This window comes from Protopterus annectens, chromosome 7.part1 (genome assembly GCF_019279795.1).
Source record: "Protopterus annectens isolate FY-2018-M chromosome 7.part1, PAN1.0, whole genome shotgun sequence".
Lineage (NCBI taxonomy): Eukaryota > Metazoa > Chordata > Ceratodontiformes > Protopteridae > Protopterus > Protopterus annectens.
This window is the reverse complement of record NC_056740.1, coordinates 384,770,729-384,789,002: the sequence shown is the minus strand read 5'-3', so window position 1 is coordinate 384,789,002 and position 18,274 is coordinate 384,770,729. Positions and strand designations below refer to the sequence as shown.

General features: G+C 40.6%; 1 protein-coding gene across 14 annotated transcripts in view; it reads left to right on the top strand.

Moving 5' to 3' along the window:
- The window catches only part of MYO5A (myosin VA), a 4,204,798-nt gene that overhangs the window by 3,105,910 nt on the left and 1,080,614 nt on the right, over positions 1 to 18,274 (top strand). For all 14 annotated transcript variants that reach the window (XM_044078829.1, XM_044078834.1, XM_044078828.1 and 11 more), the window contains one exon: positions 9,535 to 9,783. In XM_044078829.1, coding sequence (XP_043934764.1) covers positions 9,535 to 9,783 — 249 coding nt within the window. The remainder of the gene's footprint in view (positions 1 to 9,534; positions 9,784 to 18,274) is intronic.

Here is an 18,274-nt window from a genome sequence, read left to right as displayed (position 1 = left end):
GTCTATATAACCAGGGATCTATAGATACTTTCTCTGACAGATCCTGTCAGCGCTTCTGACAGGAGGCCCAATTGCCCATCTGTGGAGACAGTCGGGGGTCATCTATCTCTGCACCAGAGTGCCTGGCTAGAAATTACAAAATATTCATGGGTGCAAGGGATAATATCAAGAGGTTATGCAATACCATTTTCCAGTCCACTCCCATTGGTATCAAACAAAACCCAGATGTTCCATCCAATCAGAGGGAAGCAGCAGTGATAGAAATAAACAAGGTGCTAGACAAAGAGTCATCCAAAGGTCCCTCCAGACCAGCAAGAATCCAGAACTTATTCAAGATTCTTTTTACCGCTAAAGAAAACTGGGGACTGGAGACCAATTTTGGATTTCGGTGATCTACTTCGATCAGTTCAGTACCCAGAGTTCCAGATGGTCACAGTTCAGTCCATTTTGCCTTTTCTGCACAAGACAACTGGATGTGCTCAGTAGATCTTCAGGATGCATACTAAAACACACAAATGAACAGATGGTCTAGGAGATGTATCTAGCTTCTGGCTTGGGAGCCAGTCGTTACCATTTCAGAGCTTTGCCCTTTGATCTCACCACAGCTTCCATGTTGTTTACCAAGTTTATGGCAGTAGTAGCCCACTTGAGATTTCAGGGACTCCAGGTGTTTCTATATTTGGACAACTGGCTCATAACCCGTCAAACCAGGTATCGGCTGATTCAAGCTCGAGACTGCTTACTTCAGTTATGCTCTTGTCTGGGACTTTCTGTCAGTTGCAACAAATCTCATCTCAACCCAGCTCAGATATTGGAATTCATCTATGCTTTGTTCAGTATGGGTCACTCAAACAGCCTCTTTCCCTCTGACCAGGGTTCAAACTATTCAGTTCCAGGTCAAACAGATCATTTAAAAATATTCTCTTTCAGCTTGTCTGATCCTTCAAGAATAGGGATCCACATCAGTGGCAATCATTCTAGTATCACTGGCAAGGTACCATATGAGGATTCTTCAATGGACACTTGCAACTCAATGCTTCTTTCTCCATCAACCACTATCCAGTCAAGTCAAAATAACACAAGCTTGCAAGAATTACCTTCCATGTTGGATGCGTTCCAGTCAAATATAAGAAGGCCGTCTTTTTGTTCTCCCTCAACCCAAGGCCATAGTGAACACGGATGCCTCCCAGATTGGGTGGGAGGTCATTTCTTGGGAAGGAAGGAAGGTCCAGGGCACATGGTCCCTCTGAAGAGGTCAACAACACATGTCAATGTCCTGGAGATAAGAGCTGTCCTTCTGGCATTGCACGTATTTCAAGATATGCCCTCTATCAGGACTGTTGTGATCCAGGGGACAATATGTCGGTGGTCAGATACATCAACTAAATAAGGGGGAGCCAGATCTTACTCTTTTTGTCCCGGGGAAGTCCAACATGATTGTGGACAAGTTAAGGAGGTCTATTTTAATGCCTCATGAGTAGTATCTCAACATGATGGTGGTGGAGAGGATTTTCTGTTAGTAGGACCAGCCATGCTGCAATCCTTGATTCCCCCAAACAAGTGCAGCAGGTTCTTTGCCCTGATCCCATCAATAGGGGAGTCCTTGAGAGATGCTCCACTTCACGCTTGGACCTCCGGTCTCCTTTATGTTTAGCCCCCCCCATTACCAAATTTCTTCAGAAAGCATTTTGATTGGAGAGCACAGTTATCCTCATTGCCCCTTACTGGCCTTGTAAGATCTTGTTTCCCTTCCTTTGGTCTCATCTTCTTCATCCACCCTGGAGCCAGGATCCAAATCCAAACCTACTGTCATACTTGACAGATGTGACTGATCCATACATTTCAGGCCTCAATCTGACCGTATGGTTTCTCCAGTTCCGTGACTGCTAGACAGCCCAGGCTTTCCTCCTATGTGTGTTGTATTCTGTTTCATCTCACAAAGCTTCCACTAGAAAGGTTTACAAAAGTAAATGGAAAAGATTTGTTGTTTGGGCACGTAAAAAGAATGTCGACCCCTTTTCAGCACTGATTTCTAAGGTTCTTGATTTTTTTAGCTACAATTTTCAGTGAAGGTGCTAGCTCCTTATCTGTAAGAGTACAATTAGCAGCTATTTCTAATTTTCATATAGAAATAAATAATTCAACTTTAGCATCTTCCAAACTTTGCAAAGCCCTTTCTAAGAGGAACTTTACATACTTAGACCTCCATTAAAGGACCGCGCTTCTCCTTGGGATTTAAACATTGTTTTGCAGACTTTAACCCAACACCCTTTTGAACCATCAGCCAAGTGTAAACTAAATTTTTGACCTGGAAAAATCTCCTTAGTTGCTATTACTTCTGCCAGAAGAGGAATTACAGACCTTGTCATCTAAACCTCCTTACTTGACTTTTCATAAGAATAAGAGTATCTTTACGAACCAGTCCTTCCTTTCTACCTTAGGTGGTGTCAGAATCCAATATTAATCAGGTTAACAACCTCCCATTCTTTCCATATTTCTCAAACAAAGGAGAATATATGTTACACCTATTGATTGTTCACAGACAATTGCGTTTCTGTCTTCACAGAACCAGAAATTTGAGGAAATCAGAAAAATTTAGTTTCCTTTTCGGAGTCAAAATTAGGCTAACCAGTTTGTAAAGTGACTTTAGCCAAATGTTTGACTGTATTACTTTTGTATATAAAAAGTGGTTTTGCTTTTTCCAAAACTACCAAAAGCCCATGCCACTAGATCTATGGCAACTTTTTCAACTTTTTTGTGTAGAACTTCCTTTGGATGATATTTTGGAGGCTGCAACTTGGGCTAATCCTTATACCTTTATTGCTCATTACAAATTGGATCTGGTATCTAGGGGAAGAGCAGCCTTTGTCTCTGCTGTGGTCATGAATGTCCTTCCTTAGAGGCCTTTCAGTATTTAGGTAGCTGGGGACTCTGTCCCACCAGTTGAAAAAAGAATGAAAATGACATAATCAGATAAAAAAGTTATGTACTCACCTTGACATTCCATCTGCATTGTCCATTTTCATTCTTCCTCAACTTCCTCCCACCAAACCCCTCCTTGCTTTACTCTTGGAAAGTTTGAAGGATGCTGTAGGAACTGCTTTTCCTTTGTTGGAGTCCCCAGATTCTGTTATATTATATTTTTTTACTACTTTGCGGGTATAAGGGGCAGCAAACAAGATCTGAGGTTCATAGGTTCATACTAGGCTATCTGCCCTAGGGCATTTATAAGCCTAGCCAGAATGTGTTTGGCTTTCGCCACCCATTTTAAATTTATTTTGCTATGCCCTTTTTCGAGGTTAGTATACTGTGCCTCTGTCTAACAGTGACACAGAAGTGATACCCGGGGTAAACCTACGATCTCCCATCCACGCATCAAGATTCCTCTAGAAGAGAGTCAATGAGGGACTCTGCCTAACCTGGACTGGGATTTTATTCCAGAGTGAAGGGAGCCTCTGGGTTATGAATCTGTCCCTCCAGCATGTCCTATTTATTTCAGTGCTGAGGTTCAAGTCTCTTGAGCGCGTAGCTTGATGGGATTTGGATTTTCTGAGGTGCAGCATGTCCATTAATTCCGGGTTGGACATGGCTTTATACGTCAGGCACAGATCGCTTCTAAACAGGCGGTATGCCACTGAGTAGAGCTGGAGTTTCTTTAACCGGGCAGCATATGGCATCTGTTTGAGCCCTTTGATCCTCTTGGTGAGGTACTTTTGGGGTCTTTCCAGTTGCTGCAGGTGTCTGGTAAGGTACATCCCAAAAGGGGCATTGTACTCAATTATGGGCCTGATGAGGGATGAGTAAAGAGGCACGATGACCTCCCCTGATCTAGATGTGAATCCCTTCATGATTAGGTGGGCTATATAAAATGTTTTTCTAACCACTTTGGCCACGTGGTTGTCAAATGAGAGATTGCTATCAACTTGGGTCCCCAGGTTCCTAATTACTTCTGTACATAATGGATTACCACCTATGTGGTCATTTGTGGGCACTTTGTTTTTGCCAAAGGGGATGACTATACACTTTTTGGCATTTAGCTTGAGGCCATGGCTCTGGCACCAGTTGTCTGTTTCTATGAGGCCCTTTTGGAGGATGCTTGTGTCGGCTGGAGAGTCGATTATGGCACCCAGTTTGCAGTCATCTGTGAACTTGGTCAGCCACAGTCCTTCCGTGTTGGCCTGTACCTCCGAGAAATATATACCGAACAAGAGAGGTCCCAGGACTGAGCCTTGTGGGACACCACTTGTAACTGGTTTGGAGTCTGACATGGCTCCAGCAATTCTAACCATGTGGGTTCTGTCCTTGAGCCAGTTTGCAATCCATGTAGTGACATAAGGGTTTATATTTAAGCTGGTGAGCTTATCTATAATGCCCGAATGGGGTATTGTATCGAAGGCTTTTGCGAGGTCCAGGTAGGCTGTGTGGACCACCTTCCCCTCGTCAATGGCCTTGGTGACTGTTTCAAAGAAATCAACCAGGTTTAAGAGGCAGGATCTGCCCTTAACAAAGCCAAACTGGGTAGGATCCAGTGTCTGTAGGTCCCCAATATCTTTATTTATGAGGTCCATGATGATCCTTTCCATAGCTTTGCAGACAAAGCTAGTCAGGCTTATGGGGCGATAGTTTCCAGGATCCGTTGAGGCACCACCTTTATGGAGAGGGACCGCTGTTGCTGTACGCCACTCTTTGGGCACATATCCTGTAGTAAGGCTGAGATTGAACAGTAGTTTTATGTTTGGGTTTAGCTCTTCTTGGAGTTCATGTAGGATGCAGCCCGGGACACCGTCTGGTCCCATTGATGCTGTGTTTTTTGCTTTGGAGAGGGTGGCTCTTACCTGAGCATCTGAGATGTCAGGGGGGCAGCACTCTGCTGGGATAGATATTAGCCCTTTTGGTGGGGGGGGGGGAGTTTGCGCTGAACCTGTCAGCTAGGATGTTGGCAATTTCTGTGGGTTTGGTGTATTTTTTGTCATTTTGGACTAATTCTGAGCATATCTGGGGATTACCACCCAGGTTCCTAACATAACTAAAGAAAGCCTTGTGATTATCCTTAGTGTCCTGTGCAATTTTTCTCTCGAAGCTGGCCTTAGACAATTTTATGAGTGCCCGTAGTTTTTTGCTAGTACTGATCAGTGATGCCTTCCCTTTTTGGGATTTTGCTCTATCATTTAGTAGCTTCCTCCTTCTATTGTATAGTTTGTTTATGGCTGGGGTCCACCAGACAGGACATCTGCCTTTGGAGGATTTGGTCTTGGTTTTATTTAGGATCGCATGATCCATGCATTCCTGAAGGTGTTCATAGAATGCATTTATAAAGGATTCTGCGGTCTGGGCCGTATTTTCCACAGGCCCAGGGGCTTTGAAGGATTCCACCTCGGTTTTGAGGAGTGTGAAATTTGCTTTAGAGAAGTTTTTCACTGTGGTTTTCTGGGCAGGGGATGGGGTCGGGATGTGAATATCCAGTGAGATAAGTTTATGGTCTGATCTTACCAGTGAGGGATACACTTCTGGTCTGGAGCATAGAGTCCCCATGTTGGTGATGATCAGGTCCAGTATGTTTTCCCCTCTTGTGGGAGTGGTACCAAGTTGTTCCATAGCATTTGAGTTTATAAATTCTAGGAACCTTTGGGCTAGGGTGTTGGAGCTAGAGTAATACTCCCAGTTTATGTTTGGGTAGTTCAAGTCGCCCAATATAATGGTGTTTGGAGAGACCTTCATATTTTCCAGTGTTCTCAGGAAGGCCGAGTGGGGTTCCTGGGTTTGGGAGGGTGGTCTGTAGCAGGCTATAAACTGGAAGGCAGTTTTACCCACTGTTAGTTGCACATGGATAGTCTCTGATGCTTCGTGCTTTGCCACCAACCTGGAGGTGTGGGTATCTTTAATGAATATTGATACTCCCCCTCCTTTTTTGGTTCGGTCCTAGTTTTGGGGCCGAAAAGCATGGTATGAGGTATAACCTGGTAGTGCTGGGGTGCTCTCGGGAGCCCTGAACCAGGTTTCTGTTACTGCACAGGTATCGATGTTCTCCATGCTAAGAAGAGTTTCAAGTGCGTGCATCTTGAGGTTTAGACTTCTGGCATTGAGTAGCATTACTCTTAGTTTCTTAACCCTTGTGATACCTGTGGAGGTGTGTTTGTCTTTTGAGCCTTGCCTAAAAAAGGCACTATGGGGGTAGCAAGAGCCTTTGCCAATATCCGAAAGCCCAGGGGTGACAGGTGCAAGCCGTCCCTAGCGAAGCATCGTGGCTTGTCGAGCATATCATCCCAAGCTGACAGGCATTGGATCCCCTTTGAATGACACCAGTACTTAAGCCAATTGTTGAAATTGATCATCTTGTCTTCATATGGTGGCATAATTCTTGGTGAGGGTAAGATGCTACTCAAGGTATGTTAGGTGACTAGGACATCGTGGGTAAAGGGAGAAGCTTGAGAGTTTGTGTTCCACGAGCTGGAAGAAGAGGCCAAATAGTCCAAAAGTTGAAGAAGAATGAAAATGGAAAACACAGATGAAACGTTATGGTGAGTACATAACTTTCTTTTCATTGATCTTTTCATTGATCTTATGTGGACTTTTGACTTTGTAGATTTCACTGTTGTACTATCCCACCTGATTGAAATAGGCATTAAACGAAAGGTCCACGGAATGACTGAAAGACTTTTTCAAAAACTAATAGTTCAGAATAAAAATTGGTTCTTCCCTCTTTTCTGAAACTGCTGTATAATCAGGTGCCCCACAAAGCTTTAAACTTGCCCACCTCCTTTTCTCAATTTTTGCCAACAAACTTTCTTTTGATTTAATCCCACTTGCATTTATTGCTTCATGCTGATGATAAAGTTCTGTTTATATCTAGCCCAAACCACCAAGACATTCTTAATTAAGTTCAACTTGAAATCCTAGATCTTAGCAAATGATGTACATTCAAAAAGGTCTTCCTCCATCCTAATAAAACAAACAAATGATCTTTGGAAAACACAAAAAAAATATCAAAAAGCCTGAATACCCTCCTCAAAGACCAAGATAATCACAGCATACAAACCACCTCCACCTTCATAAGTTCATAGATTACTGTTAGGCTAACTGTCCTTGTGGGCCATTTTAAGCCTTGCCAGTTACTCCATGTGAGAATCAAACTCTGCATTTTGTGTCTTTAAGGTAAATGCCTTAACAATTGTGCCAACCTCCCAACCCTTCAGATGTTTATGGTATAAGGCTAGATCAAACTCTTAACTTTCAGACACACGTTAAAAAAAGTTCAAAAAATCAGCTACCTACTCATCTCAGTGCAGAAGCTATTTCATTTCCTTTTGCCTATGGGCAGATCAACCGTAGGTAAGGGCATCCTTTTTGCCTGTTGGGAATGTAGTTTACCACCCCTGTTCACTACAGCACCCAGCAAAGACACGACAATCCCCTCTGCACCATATCTAATAAAATTAACTGCCTCATAGCCAAGTCTCCTCAACAAAAGCACCAGAGGTGCCTGTAAAGCATAGAGCTGACCACCTTATCTGCTCACTATTCTTTAAACTTCATCAAGATACTCATTTCCCCACTGTCTGCCAAACATCTTACAAATGTCCCTGTTACAACCTCAGAAGCTAGCCCAGTTCAGGCCCAGTCCTCCATCTATCCATCCACAACCCTTTTTTCCCATTTTCACATGGGGTCAGGGTGCCACTTCAAAAGTGGCAATCACCTAGAGCCTGGGTTCACATGGCTGGCTAGCCCTGATGCGGTTGTTCTTTCAAATCACACCTATGGCCAGTTTAGAGTCTCCAGTCCACCTACTGCATATCTTTGGAATGTGGGAGGAAACTGGAGCACCTGGAGGAAACCCCCAAGAACACAAGGAGGACATGTAGACTCAACACAGAATGCACCCCAGCCAAGAATTAAATCGGGGAACCATTTATTGTGAGGTGACAATGCTATATGCTGCATCACTGTGCCACCTTAAGGCCCAGTCCACAAACCACCAAAACAAAATGTTTGTGCACACATGACTTCTTTGTTACAACAGTATTTTCCAACTATTCCAAGTTCAAGCCCTTATTCAGTGATTTTTTTTAAACAAGGCAGATGCAAATCATTATAGGACATGCTACCTGTCTTAAATTAGTGTTGCATCACTCCTCAGTTTGATACAGCTCCCTCTCTAACTTACTCTCTACCTTTGGACAAATCACTTGTGTGTGTGTGTGTGTGTGTGTGTGTGTGTGTGTGTGTGTGTGTGTGTGTGTGTGTGTGTGTCTAAATCTATATGTATCTATGTGTATAGATACAGATATATAGATGTCAATACAGGTATGTATATAATTTCTCCACAGCACTCTCTCTCCTTTGTTACATCTTGTCTAATGTGACAAATCACATCAGTATATATGTAAGTGGTCTTAGTGAATTGTATGCTTAGGATGCATTTACCTGGCAGTTAGTTTATCATAACCTTGACTTTAATTGTTGTAACCTTGTTGCAGTTTTTTTGTACCAGTGTGCTGTCTGTGTGCTATAACCATGTTGCTGAATGCAACCCTAGTTGAGTCTGTAATTGGTCATGTTTGATCAGAATAAGGTGCTGAATGACATGGCCTGTGGCTTGATTTTTAGTTGTAGTAATCTACATTAAAAATAAATGCTTCTTTCACATACCGTATTCACTCTTTGCAAATGTGTCCCCTTTTCAGCTTTTGGAATGCACTTTAGGGAAAAAAATGCAAGAGGTCTTGCATGCTTTTCTTCCTATGAATGGTGGCATTGGATGGCAACTTGGGAACACACTTATTTCCGTGCATGCCTCATCATGCACTTGCCACCATTTTGCATTCACAAGCAGAGCACTGACAACCTGTTAAAGGGATACCTAAACCTTCCACCAGAGTAGAAGAAAACTCGCCCCTACACCCTGCTGACTGGAGAAGTGATTAGAAGTTTTATGTAGGGCAAATCTACAGAATCTGACATTCAGGTTTAGCATGCACATTTTTTTAGGCCTGTAACAGAGATCTGTACCATTTTTCTCCTTGAAAAATAATCACTAAACCTGCTTGCAGTGAAGATGGTTTAGTTTTTTTTTATTTTGGTTCAACATGTTTACTTTAGTACAGTATGTAGCCTTTTTTTTCCCCAAGTTACCCAGGGATAGAGAGGTAAATCTCATAACTGCTATGATTTTAGGTATAATGATAGGATTTTTGGCCCTCAGATTTTTCCTCCTAGATTTACAGTATTCCTTATAAAGTCAGACGTGTTTATGGGTATGTGCTTCATTAACTAGAGGAATTAAATCTATGCAAAGATTCACTACCATTAACTGTAAAGGGCCAATATATAAAGGCCTTCTGTTGTCAAAAACAAGAAAGTGCTCCTCTTTCTTCTCCTCTGCTATGATTTTTTTAATGCTTGGAATTTGTCAGTTATGCTAAGAGGGAGTACTTTTGACTGAAAGTGATTTTAGCATTACTCAGTATGTTATTAACATGGTCATTTATTCTGAAAGTCAAGTGCAATAATTTGCTTATTTCATGTTCTCTATAGAACAAAGAAAATAAGAATCTTTTGGAGAAACTGATAAATTTGGAGACCACATATAGTGCAGAGAGAGAAAGACTGAGGAGTGATGTTGAGCGCCTTCGCATGACAGAAGAAGAGGGTAAGAATGCTATTAACCGTATCACAAGTCTGCTGGAAGAGATTGCTCAGCTAAGGAGAGAACTGGAGTCCACACAAACAGAAAAGAAAAGCATTGAAGAGACTGCTGACCGATACAAAAGGGAGACTGAACTGGTAAGTTACAGGGCACACATAATGAACTTCATATTTTAATACAATGGGTGTGAAATATTGAAGAAATTTAGAATGAAAATACTGTAATGTAGCGCAATTAGTTTTTGTGATAGAGTTAACCATGTTAAAATAACCTGCAAAGAATTTTCTTGTATAATTGCAGAGATAAAGAAGGGTAAAAAGAAATCAATTTGCTGGAAAGAAGTATCACATTCAGACTAGATTTTCTCATCTATCACATGGAAGACCTGCCAGTGATGGTGATGGTGTATTTAGTCATTTTCAGGCAAAAAGCAGTTTTTAACATCTTGCGTATGGATCTAGGAGAGACTGTGGCCCTGTCTGTTTCACCTGATTCCCTACTGGGCAGTACCAGTTCAAACACAGACTCCAAGGAAAGTTTTTGCAATTTTGAGGCATTCAGTTAATGTCACATGTATAATGTATATTAGAGCAATAGTTTGCTCATACAGCACCAGGTGCCATTCAACTATATGTTGGGTGAGCAAAAAAATAAGGGGTTTCCCTGTTCCATTTTCTGATTTTCACACCTTAAGGAGCAAGTTGCATTTGTCCATACTCCAGTCCTCCACAGTCTGCCCCCCACCCCACAAAAAAAAATTCTGCTCAAAAATGTAATAAGCCAGTTGAAGCTTGCTACAGCTTATATCATGCACACACACACACACACACACACACACACACACACACACACACACACACACACACACACACACACACACACACTGCTAAAGTGTTTCAGGCTTGATCACATGATCACAAGTGCATTATCGGCATTCATGCCAGTAGTGCACTGCTGACCAATTGGCATCTACCCTGTAGGGCAATTCTTGACATGGTATGCAAAAGAATTTGTGGCAGTTATGGCAGCTGGGATGGGAACTCTTACAGACTGGTTTCTTTCTGAAATTATATTTCAGGTGACATTGCAGTTTACTGAGATAGGTAAAAAGTGCAGAAGTGAGACGATTAAATATGCGTTGACTTACCCAGCAGTTCTGAAGGTGCTTTTTCTGGAAGGCATGCAGTGTACACTAGTGTAAAGCATACCGGTCAGCTGTCTAGATTTTTACCATCACATTTTTGGTATATTCCTCATAAAATTTGTGTTTTTCTGCCAAATCATTTAGGGGTGAACTCACTAGATAATGACAGATATTTAAGTTTCAGACTCCATTTCCTTCAGAAAATACATGTTAACACAAAACATGTTATTCTAGCAACTTTCCAAGTTTATAAAAGAAAAATTAAAATATCTTCCTATTCTTTGGGCCTTTGTACCCCCCATTATTTTTAGCTTTCTCCCTATTTATTACGCTAAGAGGGTGAGGGGTATGGTGTAAAGTCAGTGATGGTTAAGCTGTTATAACTGTTTCAACTGATGATGTTGAAGAGCTGGAACAGCTAAGCTGTTCCAAAGTGATACATTTGTTAAGTGCTGTGGAAGTGTAAGATGAGTGTGAGGAGCAGATTGATCAAAGTGAAAAGACAGCCTGTATGTATTCAGTGATTGATTAGCTGGTGAGGCCCTGAGGAGAATGATTTATTTTCTTGACGAAAATTATTGCATGGCTAGATGGTCACAGAGTATATTTGTTGGGCAGTGGAGAGAATCAGACTTGATACTGACTCGAACAGTGGACACGTTTCTGTACTTATTTATTTATTATTTATTTATTTTACATTTGTTGACCGGGCTAGTCTAGCTGGATATATTTCCATTTTCAGTAGAGGCCCGGGGAGAAAAGCTCCACATAAAACATAACAAGAGACATGATAATAATAAACACATAGAATAAAAAGAAATAAAGAAAATTTGTAATAAAAATTGGTAATAATAATAAAAAATGGTGAATAAAATCAACAAAAATTAAGGCACATACTCAGTAGTAGTCATGACTAGAGTTAAATCAGTTTCAAAGCATCTTACTTAATACAAACAGGCTATACCTTAAAGCTTCTGCTATAATAAGATAAAAGTACAAGTGGGAGGAGAAGTAGGAGGAGTAGTGTTAGGTAAGATAAAGGGAGGAGACTGTAGTTAAGAAGTAAGAGAAGAAAAGAAAAGGACTAACAAGAGGAGATGGGAGAGGAGAGAGAAGTAGATCAGAGCATCGAAGGACTGGAAGGAGAAAGAAAGGAAATTGCTAAGTATTAGGCACAATGTAGGGTTAAAGGTCGGGTGGGGGGGGAGAAGTCAGTCTGGTGTATTACATGAACAAAGCCAGTGATTTTGGAAGTACAGTTTGATTTGTTGTTTGAAGAGGAGTAGGGATGTGATTAGAGTTAGATCCCTAGGTAGCGAATTCCATACTCGGCCTACAGTATTAGTAAATAGAGAGTCACCAGCTAAGTTGTGAGCCTTTATAGGTTTGGTCAGGAATTTACAAGAGGAACGAAGGGAGGTAAGATTGTTATAAGGGAGTAAAAGCTGTGATAGTATAGGGGTGTTATCAGGTTGGTACAGAATTTTGTGGGCAATAGTAAGTTGTGAGATTATAATATAGTTTTGTAGTTCTAGCCAGCCTAAAAGTTTCAGGTTAAGGCAGTGATGGGTTCTGAAAGGGTTACCAGTGGCGAAGCAGGCAATGTTATTATAGCAAGTTGCTAGTTTGTTTAGGTTAGTTTTCTTGAGGTTAGTGAAGATAGGAGAGGCATAGAAGAGAGTAGATAAAAGATGGGAGTGGGCAATAGTAGCTCTAGTTGATGGGGTGAGGAATGGTTTAATACGGTATAAGGATCCTATCTTTCTATTTACTGGTTTGATGGTGTTGTTGATGTGTTGATCAAAAGAGATATTGTTATCAATGGTTATTCCTAGCAGTTTAGTTGTAGAGTCAGGAGAGATGACAGTGTTGTTGTTTGACAAGATGGTGAAATTGAGTGGGGGGGGTACGAATAGTGGGGGTGAAAAGAACAAGTTTGTTTTTTTTAGCATTAAGGAGAAGGTATCGTCGAGTAAACCATGTTTCTACTGTGTTAAAGATATTTTGAGTTAGTGAGATTAGATCAGAGGAGGAGGAAGCTGAACAAATAATAGTGGAGTCGTCTGCATATTGAATACAGGTGGCTTGAGGAATTACAGAGTGGGGATCATTAATGTAGAGGGAGAAGAGAAGTGGGCCAAGAATAGAGCCCTGAGGCACCCCAATAGAAATGGGCAGTAAGGAGGAGATGTGGTTGTCCCAGAGAATGGCTTGTTGTCTGTTGCTGAGATAAGAACTAAACCATTTGATGGTAAGAGTATCAAATGAGAGGGATTCAAGGATGTTAACTAAGGAACAGTGGTTAACCATGTCAAATGCCTTTGAGAGGTCAATGAATAGAGCAGAAGAGAAAAGATTATTGTTGCGATTGCTGTTAATGGTATCTATAAAGGAAAGGAGAGCAGTGGTGGTGCTATGGTGAGGTCTAAAGCCATGTTGACAGTTAGCTATAATATTGTGTAGAGAGATACTGTACAAGTTGCTGATGAATACATTTCTCCATAATCTTTGCTAAAGGTGAGAGAAGGGCAATTGGTCTAAAGTTGGAGTAGTCAATAGAGTTACCGCCTTTGTGTAGTGGGATAATATGAGATACTTTCCAGATATCAGGGATGGTTCCCTCTTGGATGGTCCTATTTATGAGTATAGCTATTGGGTATGCAATTTCTTTGGCTGCCTTTTGCAGAAAAAGGGAAGGGAGTTTGTCAGCAGAGGGGGTACAGGGTTTCAGTTTAAAAATAAGTCTATAGATGAAAGAGGTAGAGATAGGTTGTAGAGAGAAGTTGTAAGAAGAGTCTACTAGATTGTTTGGAGGATAGAAGTTATTAGTGTTCAGTTGTTTAGCAAGAGATTGAATAGTTTCGGTAAAGAAAGAGTTAAAAGCATTTGCAGTTTGGTGAGGGGTGTCTGGGTCAGCATTTAGTGGGGAGGGAGTTTTGGCTGTTCCTGGGGATAGGAGTCTATTCATTGAGGACCAGAATTGTTTGGGTTTGTTGGAATGTATTTCTTGAAGTTCACAGTAGAACTTTCTTTTGTCAGTGATAATAGCTTTTTTGGTAAGGTTTCTAAGTTGGCGAAAGTGTAGAAAATCAGAGCTGATTCTATGGCATCTCCATTTGGCCCAAACCTTATTTTTAGAGAGGATTAGTTTTTTTGTATCATTTGAGAGCCATGGGGGCTGTATTTGATTTCATTCTAATGGTACGCTCAGGAGCATGTTTATTCAGAATGGAAAGAAAAGTAGAATTAAAGAATGAAACTGCTTCGTTAAGTGGAAGTGTTTTTAAGGGGTTCCAGTTACATGCTCTGAGTTCGTTTTGAAATAAGTCAGTTTTACAATGTTTGGTAGAACATATTCTTCTTATATTGGGGAGGTGTAGAATGTCAGTCTTCTCTCTTGTAATATAGGTTAAACAATGATCACTGAGATCACCAGGCATAGTTCCTACTTTATATGTGATGTTGACTTTGTTTATGAGTATCCAGTCTAAAATAGTCTGTTTCTTACTTGATTTATTAAGCCTTGTAGTAGAGGTAATGGTTTGGGTGAAACCATTTAGGTTAATCTGAGAGGTAGGATTGTCAGCATTAATAGTATTCCAATCTATGTTAAAGTTGCCAAGAATTAAAGTTTCTTGGGGGTAGTTGTTGGAAACCCAACTAAGAAAGTCTTCTACGATAGGTATATTGTTTCCAGGTGGTATATACATGCAGATGATGTAAAGGGCTTTCTTTGCATTTAGTTGGAGTTTAGTGATGATGGCTTCCACTTTACTATCCTGGGTTGGACAGGCTGAAAGGGTGGAGATGTTAAGATGATTCTTAAACAGAATCACTACTCCACCACCCTTTTGTTTAGTACGGTCAAGCCTTAATATATTATAGCCTTGGGGTATAACCTCGGTGTCTGTAGTGGCTGGCTTAAGCCAGGTTTCAGAGAGACAGAGAATGTCAAAACAGTGAGTGTCTAGGAGGGCGTGTAGGTAGGGTACTTTGTTGTTTACACTACGTATGTTAAGATGTCCTATAAGGAGGGTATTATTGGAGATAGGTCTAGATGCTTGAGGAGAAGGGTATATGGGGCCAGGGTTGGGGTGAACATCACCGTCTTGTAAGGTAGGGTCATCAGGTTTGGATATATATTTACTCTTAAGAAGGGTTAGAGGTCTTATCTTTTTGTCTGAGGGTAGGGTGTAGGTGAGGTGAGAGTGCCTATGGAATTTAGGTAGGTTGTAGCTAGAGGTGGAATTGTAATTTGAGAATGAAGTAGGAGGTGTGTGGAAGGTAGATGTATGTTTCTGTATATGGTTTGGTTGAGTAATGAGTGGGTATTCTATGAAGGTAAGGAGGTAAGTAGAGAAAAGTGTAGTTAAGAGAAGAACTGAGAGTATAAGCAGTGTGGATAAATAGAGAGCCATTGTTACAACAAGTGAGGTAGAAGTGAATATAAAGTAGAGGTAAACAATAGGGCTAGCAAGGTGGTTATATATGTGTAAGTTGAGAAGAAAAATAATATAGAAGTAAGACAAGCGATAGGGATGTCAAAGGATATACAAAGTAGACAGACAGGTTAAGTGAGTGGAATGATATACAATAGGAGATAATAGAGAAGAGGAAAGAAGTTGTTCTGAGGATAGAAGGGTTAATAAGTAAAGGAGGATAGTAGGAGGAGGACTTTGGGGTGTGGAGAGGGGAGGAGTTCAGGTTAGGTGGGAAGCAGGAGGATAGGATGGTAGGGTGAGGGGTGGGATTAGAGATGTATAAGTTTAGGACCCCTGGGGGTGGGTGGGAATTGGGGGTAGGGAGGGGAGCGGAGTGAGGAAAAAGTATCAGAGAAAGCTGGTAGGTCAAGGTAGGAGAATGAAGCCTAAGGAGGAGAGGATAGGAGAGAATATCAAAAGGAGGAAAGGGATAGGAGTAGGAAAGGTGAGAATAGGAAGAATGAGGTAGAATAAATACTAATGTAAGGAGTATAGGTGGGGATAGGATGACATCTAGTGGGCAAAAGCGGAGGTGCAGTAAACATGCACAGGAGCTTCCAAAAGTACTACTAGACTAACTGGAAAAGAGAGCATAAGCTAAGTAGCAGTTGAAAGTGAGAGGGAGGAAGGAGATGTAGGAATATAGGGGGGGGGGTTGCTGCTGGCCGCTTAGCTGAGGTCAAACAAAAGCTTAGCAAGGATAAGTTTGTTAAAAATTAACACATCGTGATGTATGTAGACATACTTTCTTGATATCTTGAGGTAGTGGGTAGCAGAAGAAGGCAATGTCCTGAACGTTTCCAAGGGCAGTAGGCAGAGACCACCTTAGTGGATTTAGTAGAGAGATTCAACCCAGGCAAAAACACAGGGTAAATCAGGGGATAGCTAGTACAATAGAAAAAAGTGGAAACAGTGAGATAATGTTAAAGAGAATATTAACATACAGAGTGTCCAGTACAGTGTCAAATGCAGATAGTGCAGGTTATTCAAATAGTGAGCAGAGTAATATAACACATAACAATCCACATTACAGTCAGGCAAGGCCAAGCAGTATCATTAGGGAAATTAAACGTATAGGCATAGCAGATACTATTGATATACTACATAAACGGCTGCTGCAAGCTATATAGTATACAGAACCATATTAGATGTTATAAAAAAAAAATGCAAAGAATTTAGTACATAATAATAGGTTGGGTATAAGAAGCCCTTAACAGAGTGGGATCCCAGCCCAGTCTGCACGTGTAAGGCCACTACAGGTTACACACAGAGCAGTTATATGGCTAGTAGAATCAAAGTAGGCCTTAACAATATTAAGCAAGTATATAAAGGTAGAACTACCCCAAGCAGGATCAGAACCCCTTAAACTAATAGTCAACCAAACAATTATCAAGAAAAAATAAACAGTAGGGAGCCCAGTAGAGATAAGTAGCCTTGCAGCAGTCGCGATGCAGTACTACTTTAGTTAGACACAGAGGTAGACAAACAAATAAATGATTCCAAGAGTATAAGTCCTCAAAAGCACAACAGTTGTATATGATTAAACTGAAGAAATCTATAGAACCTAAGTTGGCACACAGTCGCTAAATAGTACAAGTGTATCCAGATACTTAGCAAAGTCTCATAATAGAGGTCTGCATGGGGACTTATGATGCACAAGTAACTTCAGTTAATATAGAAGGCCATAAGCTGTGGAAGTTATTGAGAGGTTTTAAATGAGCTGCTTTTTTTTAAGTAATGTATATATAGTGATATGTGTGTGCTTTTGGGTTCTTTCTTTGTTTCATGTAATTAGGAAAAGTATGCAGTAGATTTTCCTTGGTAGAAACAGTTAAGAATATATAGATTGAATTGCTTGAACTGTGCACTGACTTTAAGATACAATCAGTGCCTTAAATGAGTTCCTTTTTTAACTTAACTTAATATTTATTTATTTATTTAATTTATTTATTTATTTATTTATTCACATTTTGTTCGCGGCGGTGGTGCTGCGGTAGCGTTGTCGCCTCACAGTACGACGTTGTCCTGTTCGATTCTCAGCTACAACGTTTTCTGTGTGGAGACATGCGTGAATGGCCGTACCTTCGTTGAAGGTTGTGCGTCAGAGCTGGCAACTCAGCACGTAAAAATCTACTGCCAATCATTAGCGGACCGGAGTTCTGCTGTGGCGACCCCTAACCGGGAAAAAGCCGAAAAGACACAATAACAACAACAACATTTGTTAACTGAGTTGATCCAGTTGGACTTGTGACCCATTTTCAGTGGAGACCCAAGGAGAAAAGCTCCATTTAGCATAGCAGATTAACATTAAAAGTAGACAATTACTTAAAAGCTCTTTTAAACACACAGTTTACAAAAAGAAATGCAGTTACTTAGAAAAAAATTAGTACAATGTGACAGATGTAATAAATTGTTAAACATGGACAAGTTAAACACAAGCAAGAAATGCAAAAAAAAAAGGCAGTGCACATATAGTACAGTAAAGTTATTAGAGTCATTAAGACTTGATTTTATAATGCGTAGGGACATTGTAGGTACTTAGTGTCAGTAATTAACCAGAGTAATAGTATGATTATTTTCATAAATTTACATTATACCCCTTGTAGGCCCATTGTATTAGAGCCTTGAAGAGTTGACTTGATAATGGGTAAGGGACATTGTTGGTGCTTACAATGTCAGTAATTAATCAGAGTAGTAATATAGTTATTTTCATAAATTTACATTATACCCATTGTAGGCCTTTTGTAAGACATTTGTTGAATTATCAATTAGTTTGTTTATAGGGCATCAAGTTAAGCATTGTTTCTTGTTACAAATGTGTTAATGACTGATTATGTTTAATTGTCTTGCAAATCCGTATGAGAATGCCTGTAATGAAGAAGACTTGGAGAGAAAACAAGAAGGGTAAGGGCCCAGAACCTGCCGATGAGAGCTTACTATTAATTTGTAGATACTGTGTGAGGAAAGTTATGAAATTGCCTCTACAGTTTATATATGGATGGG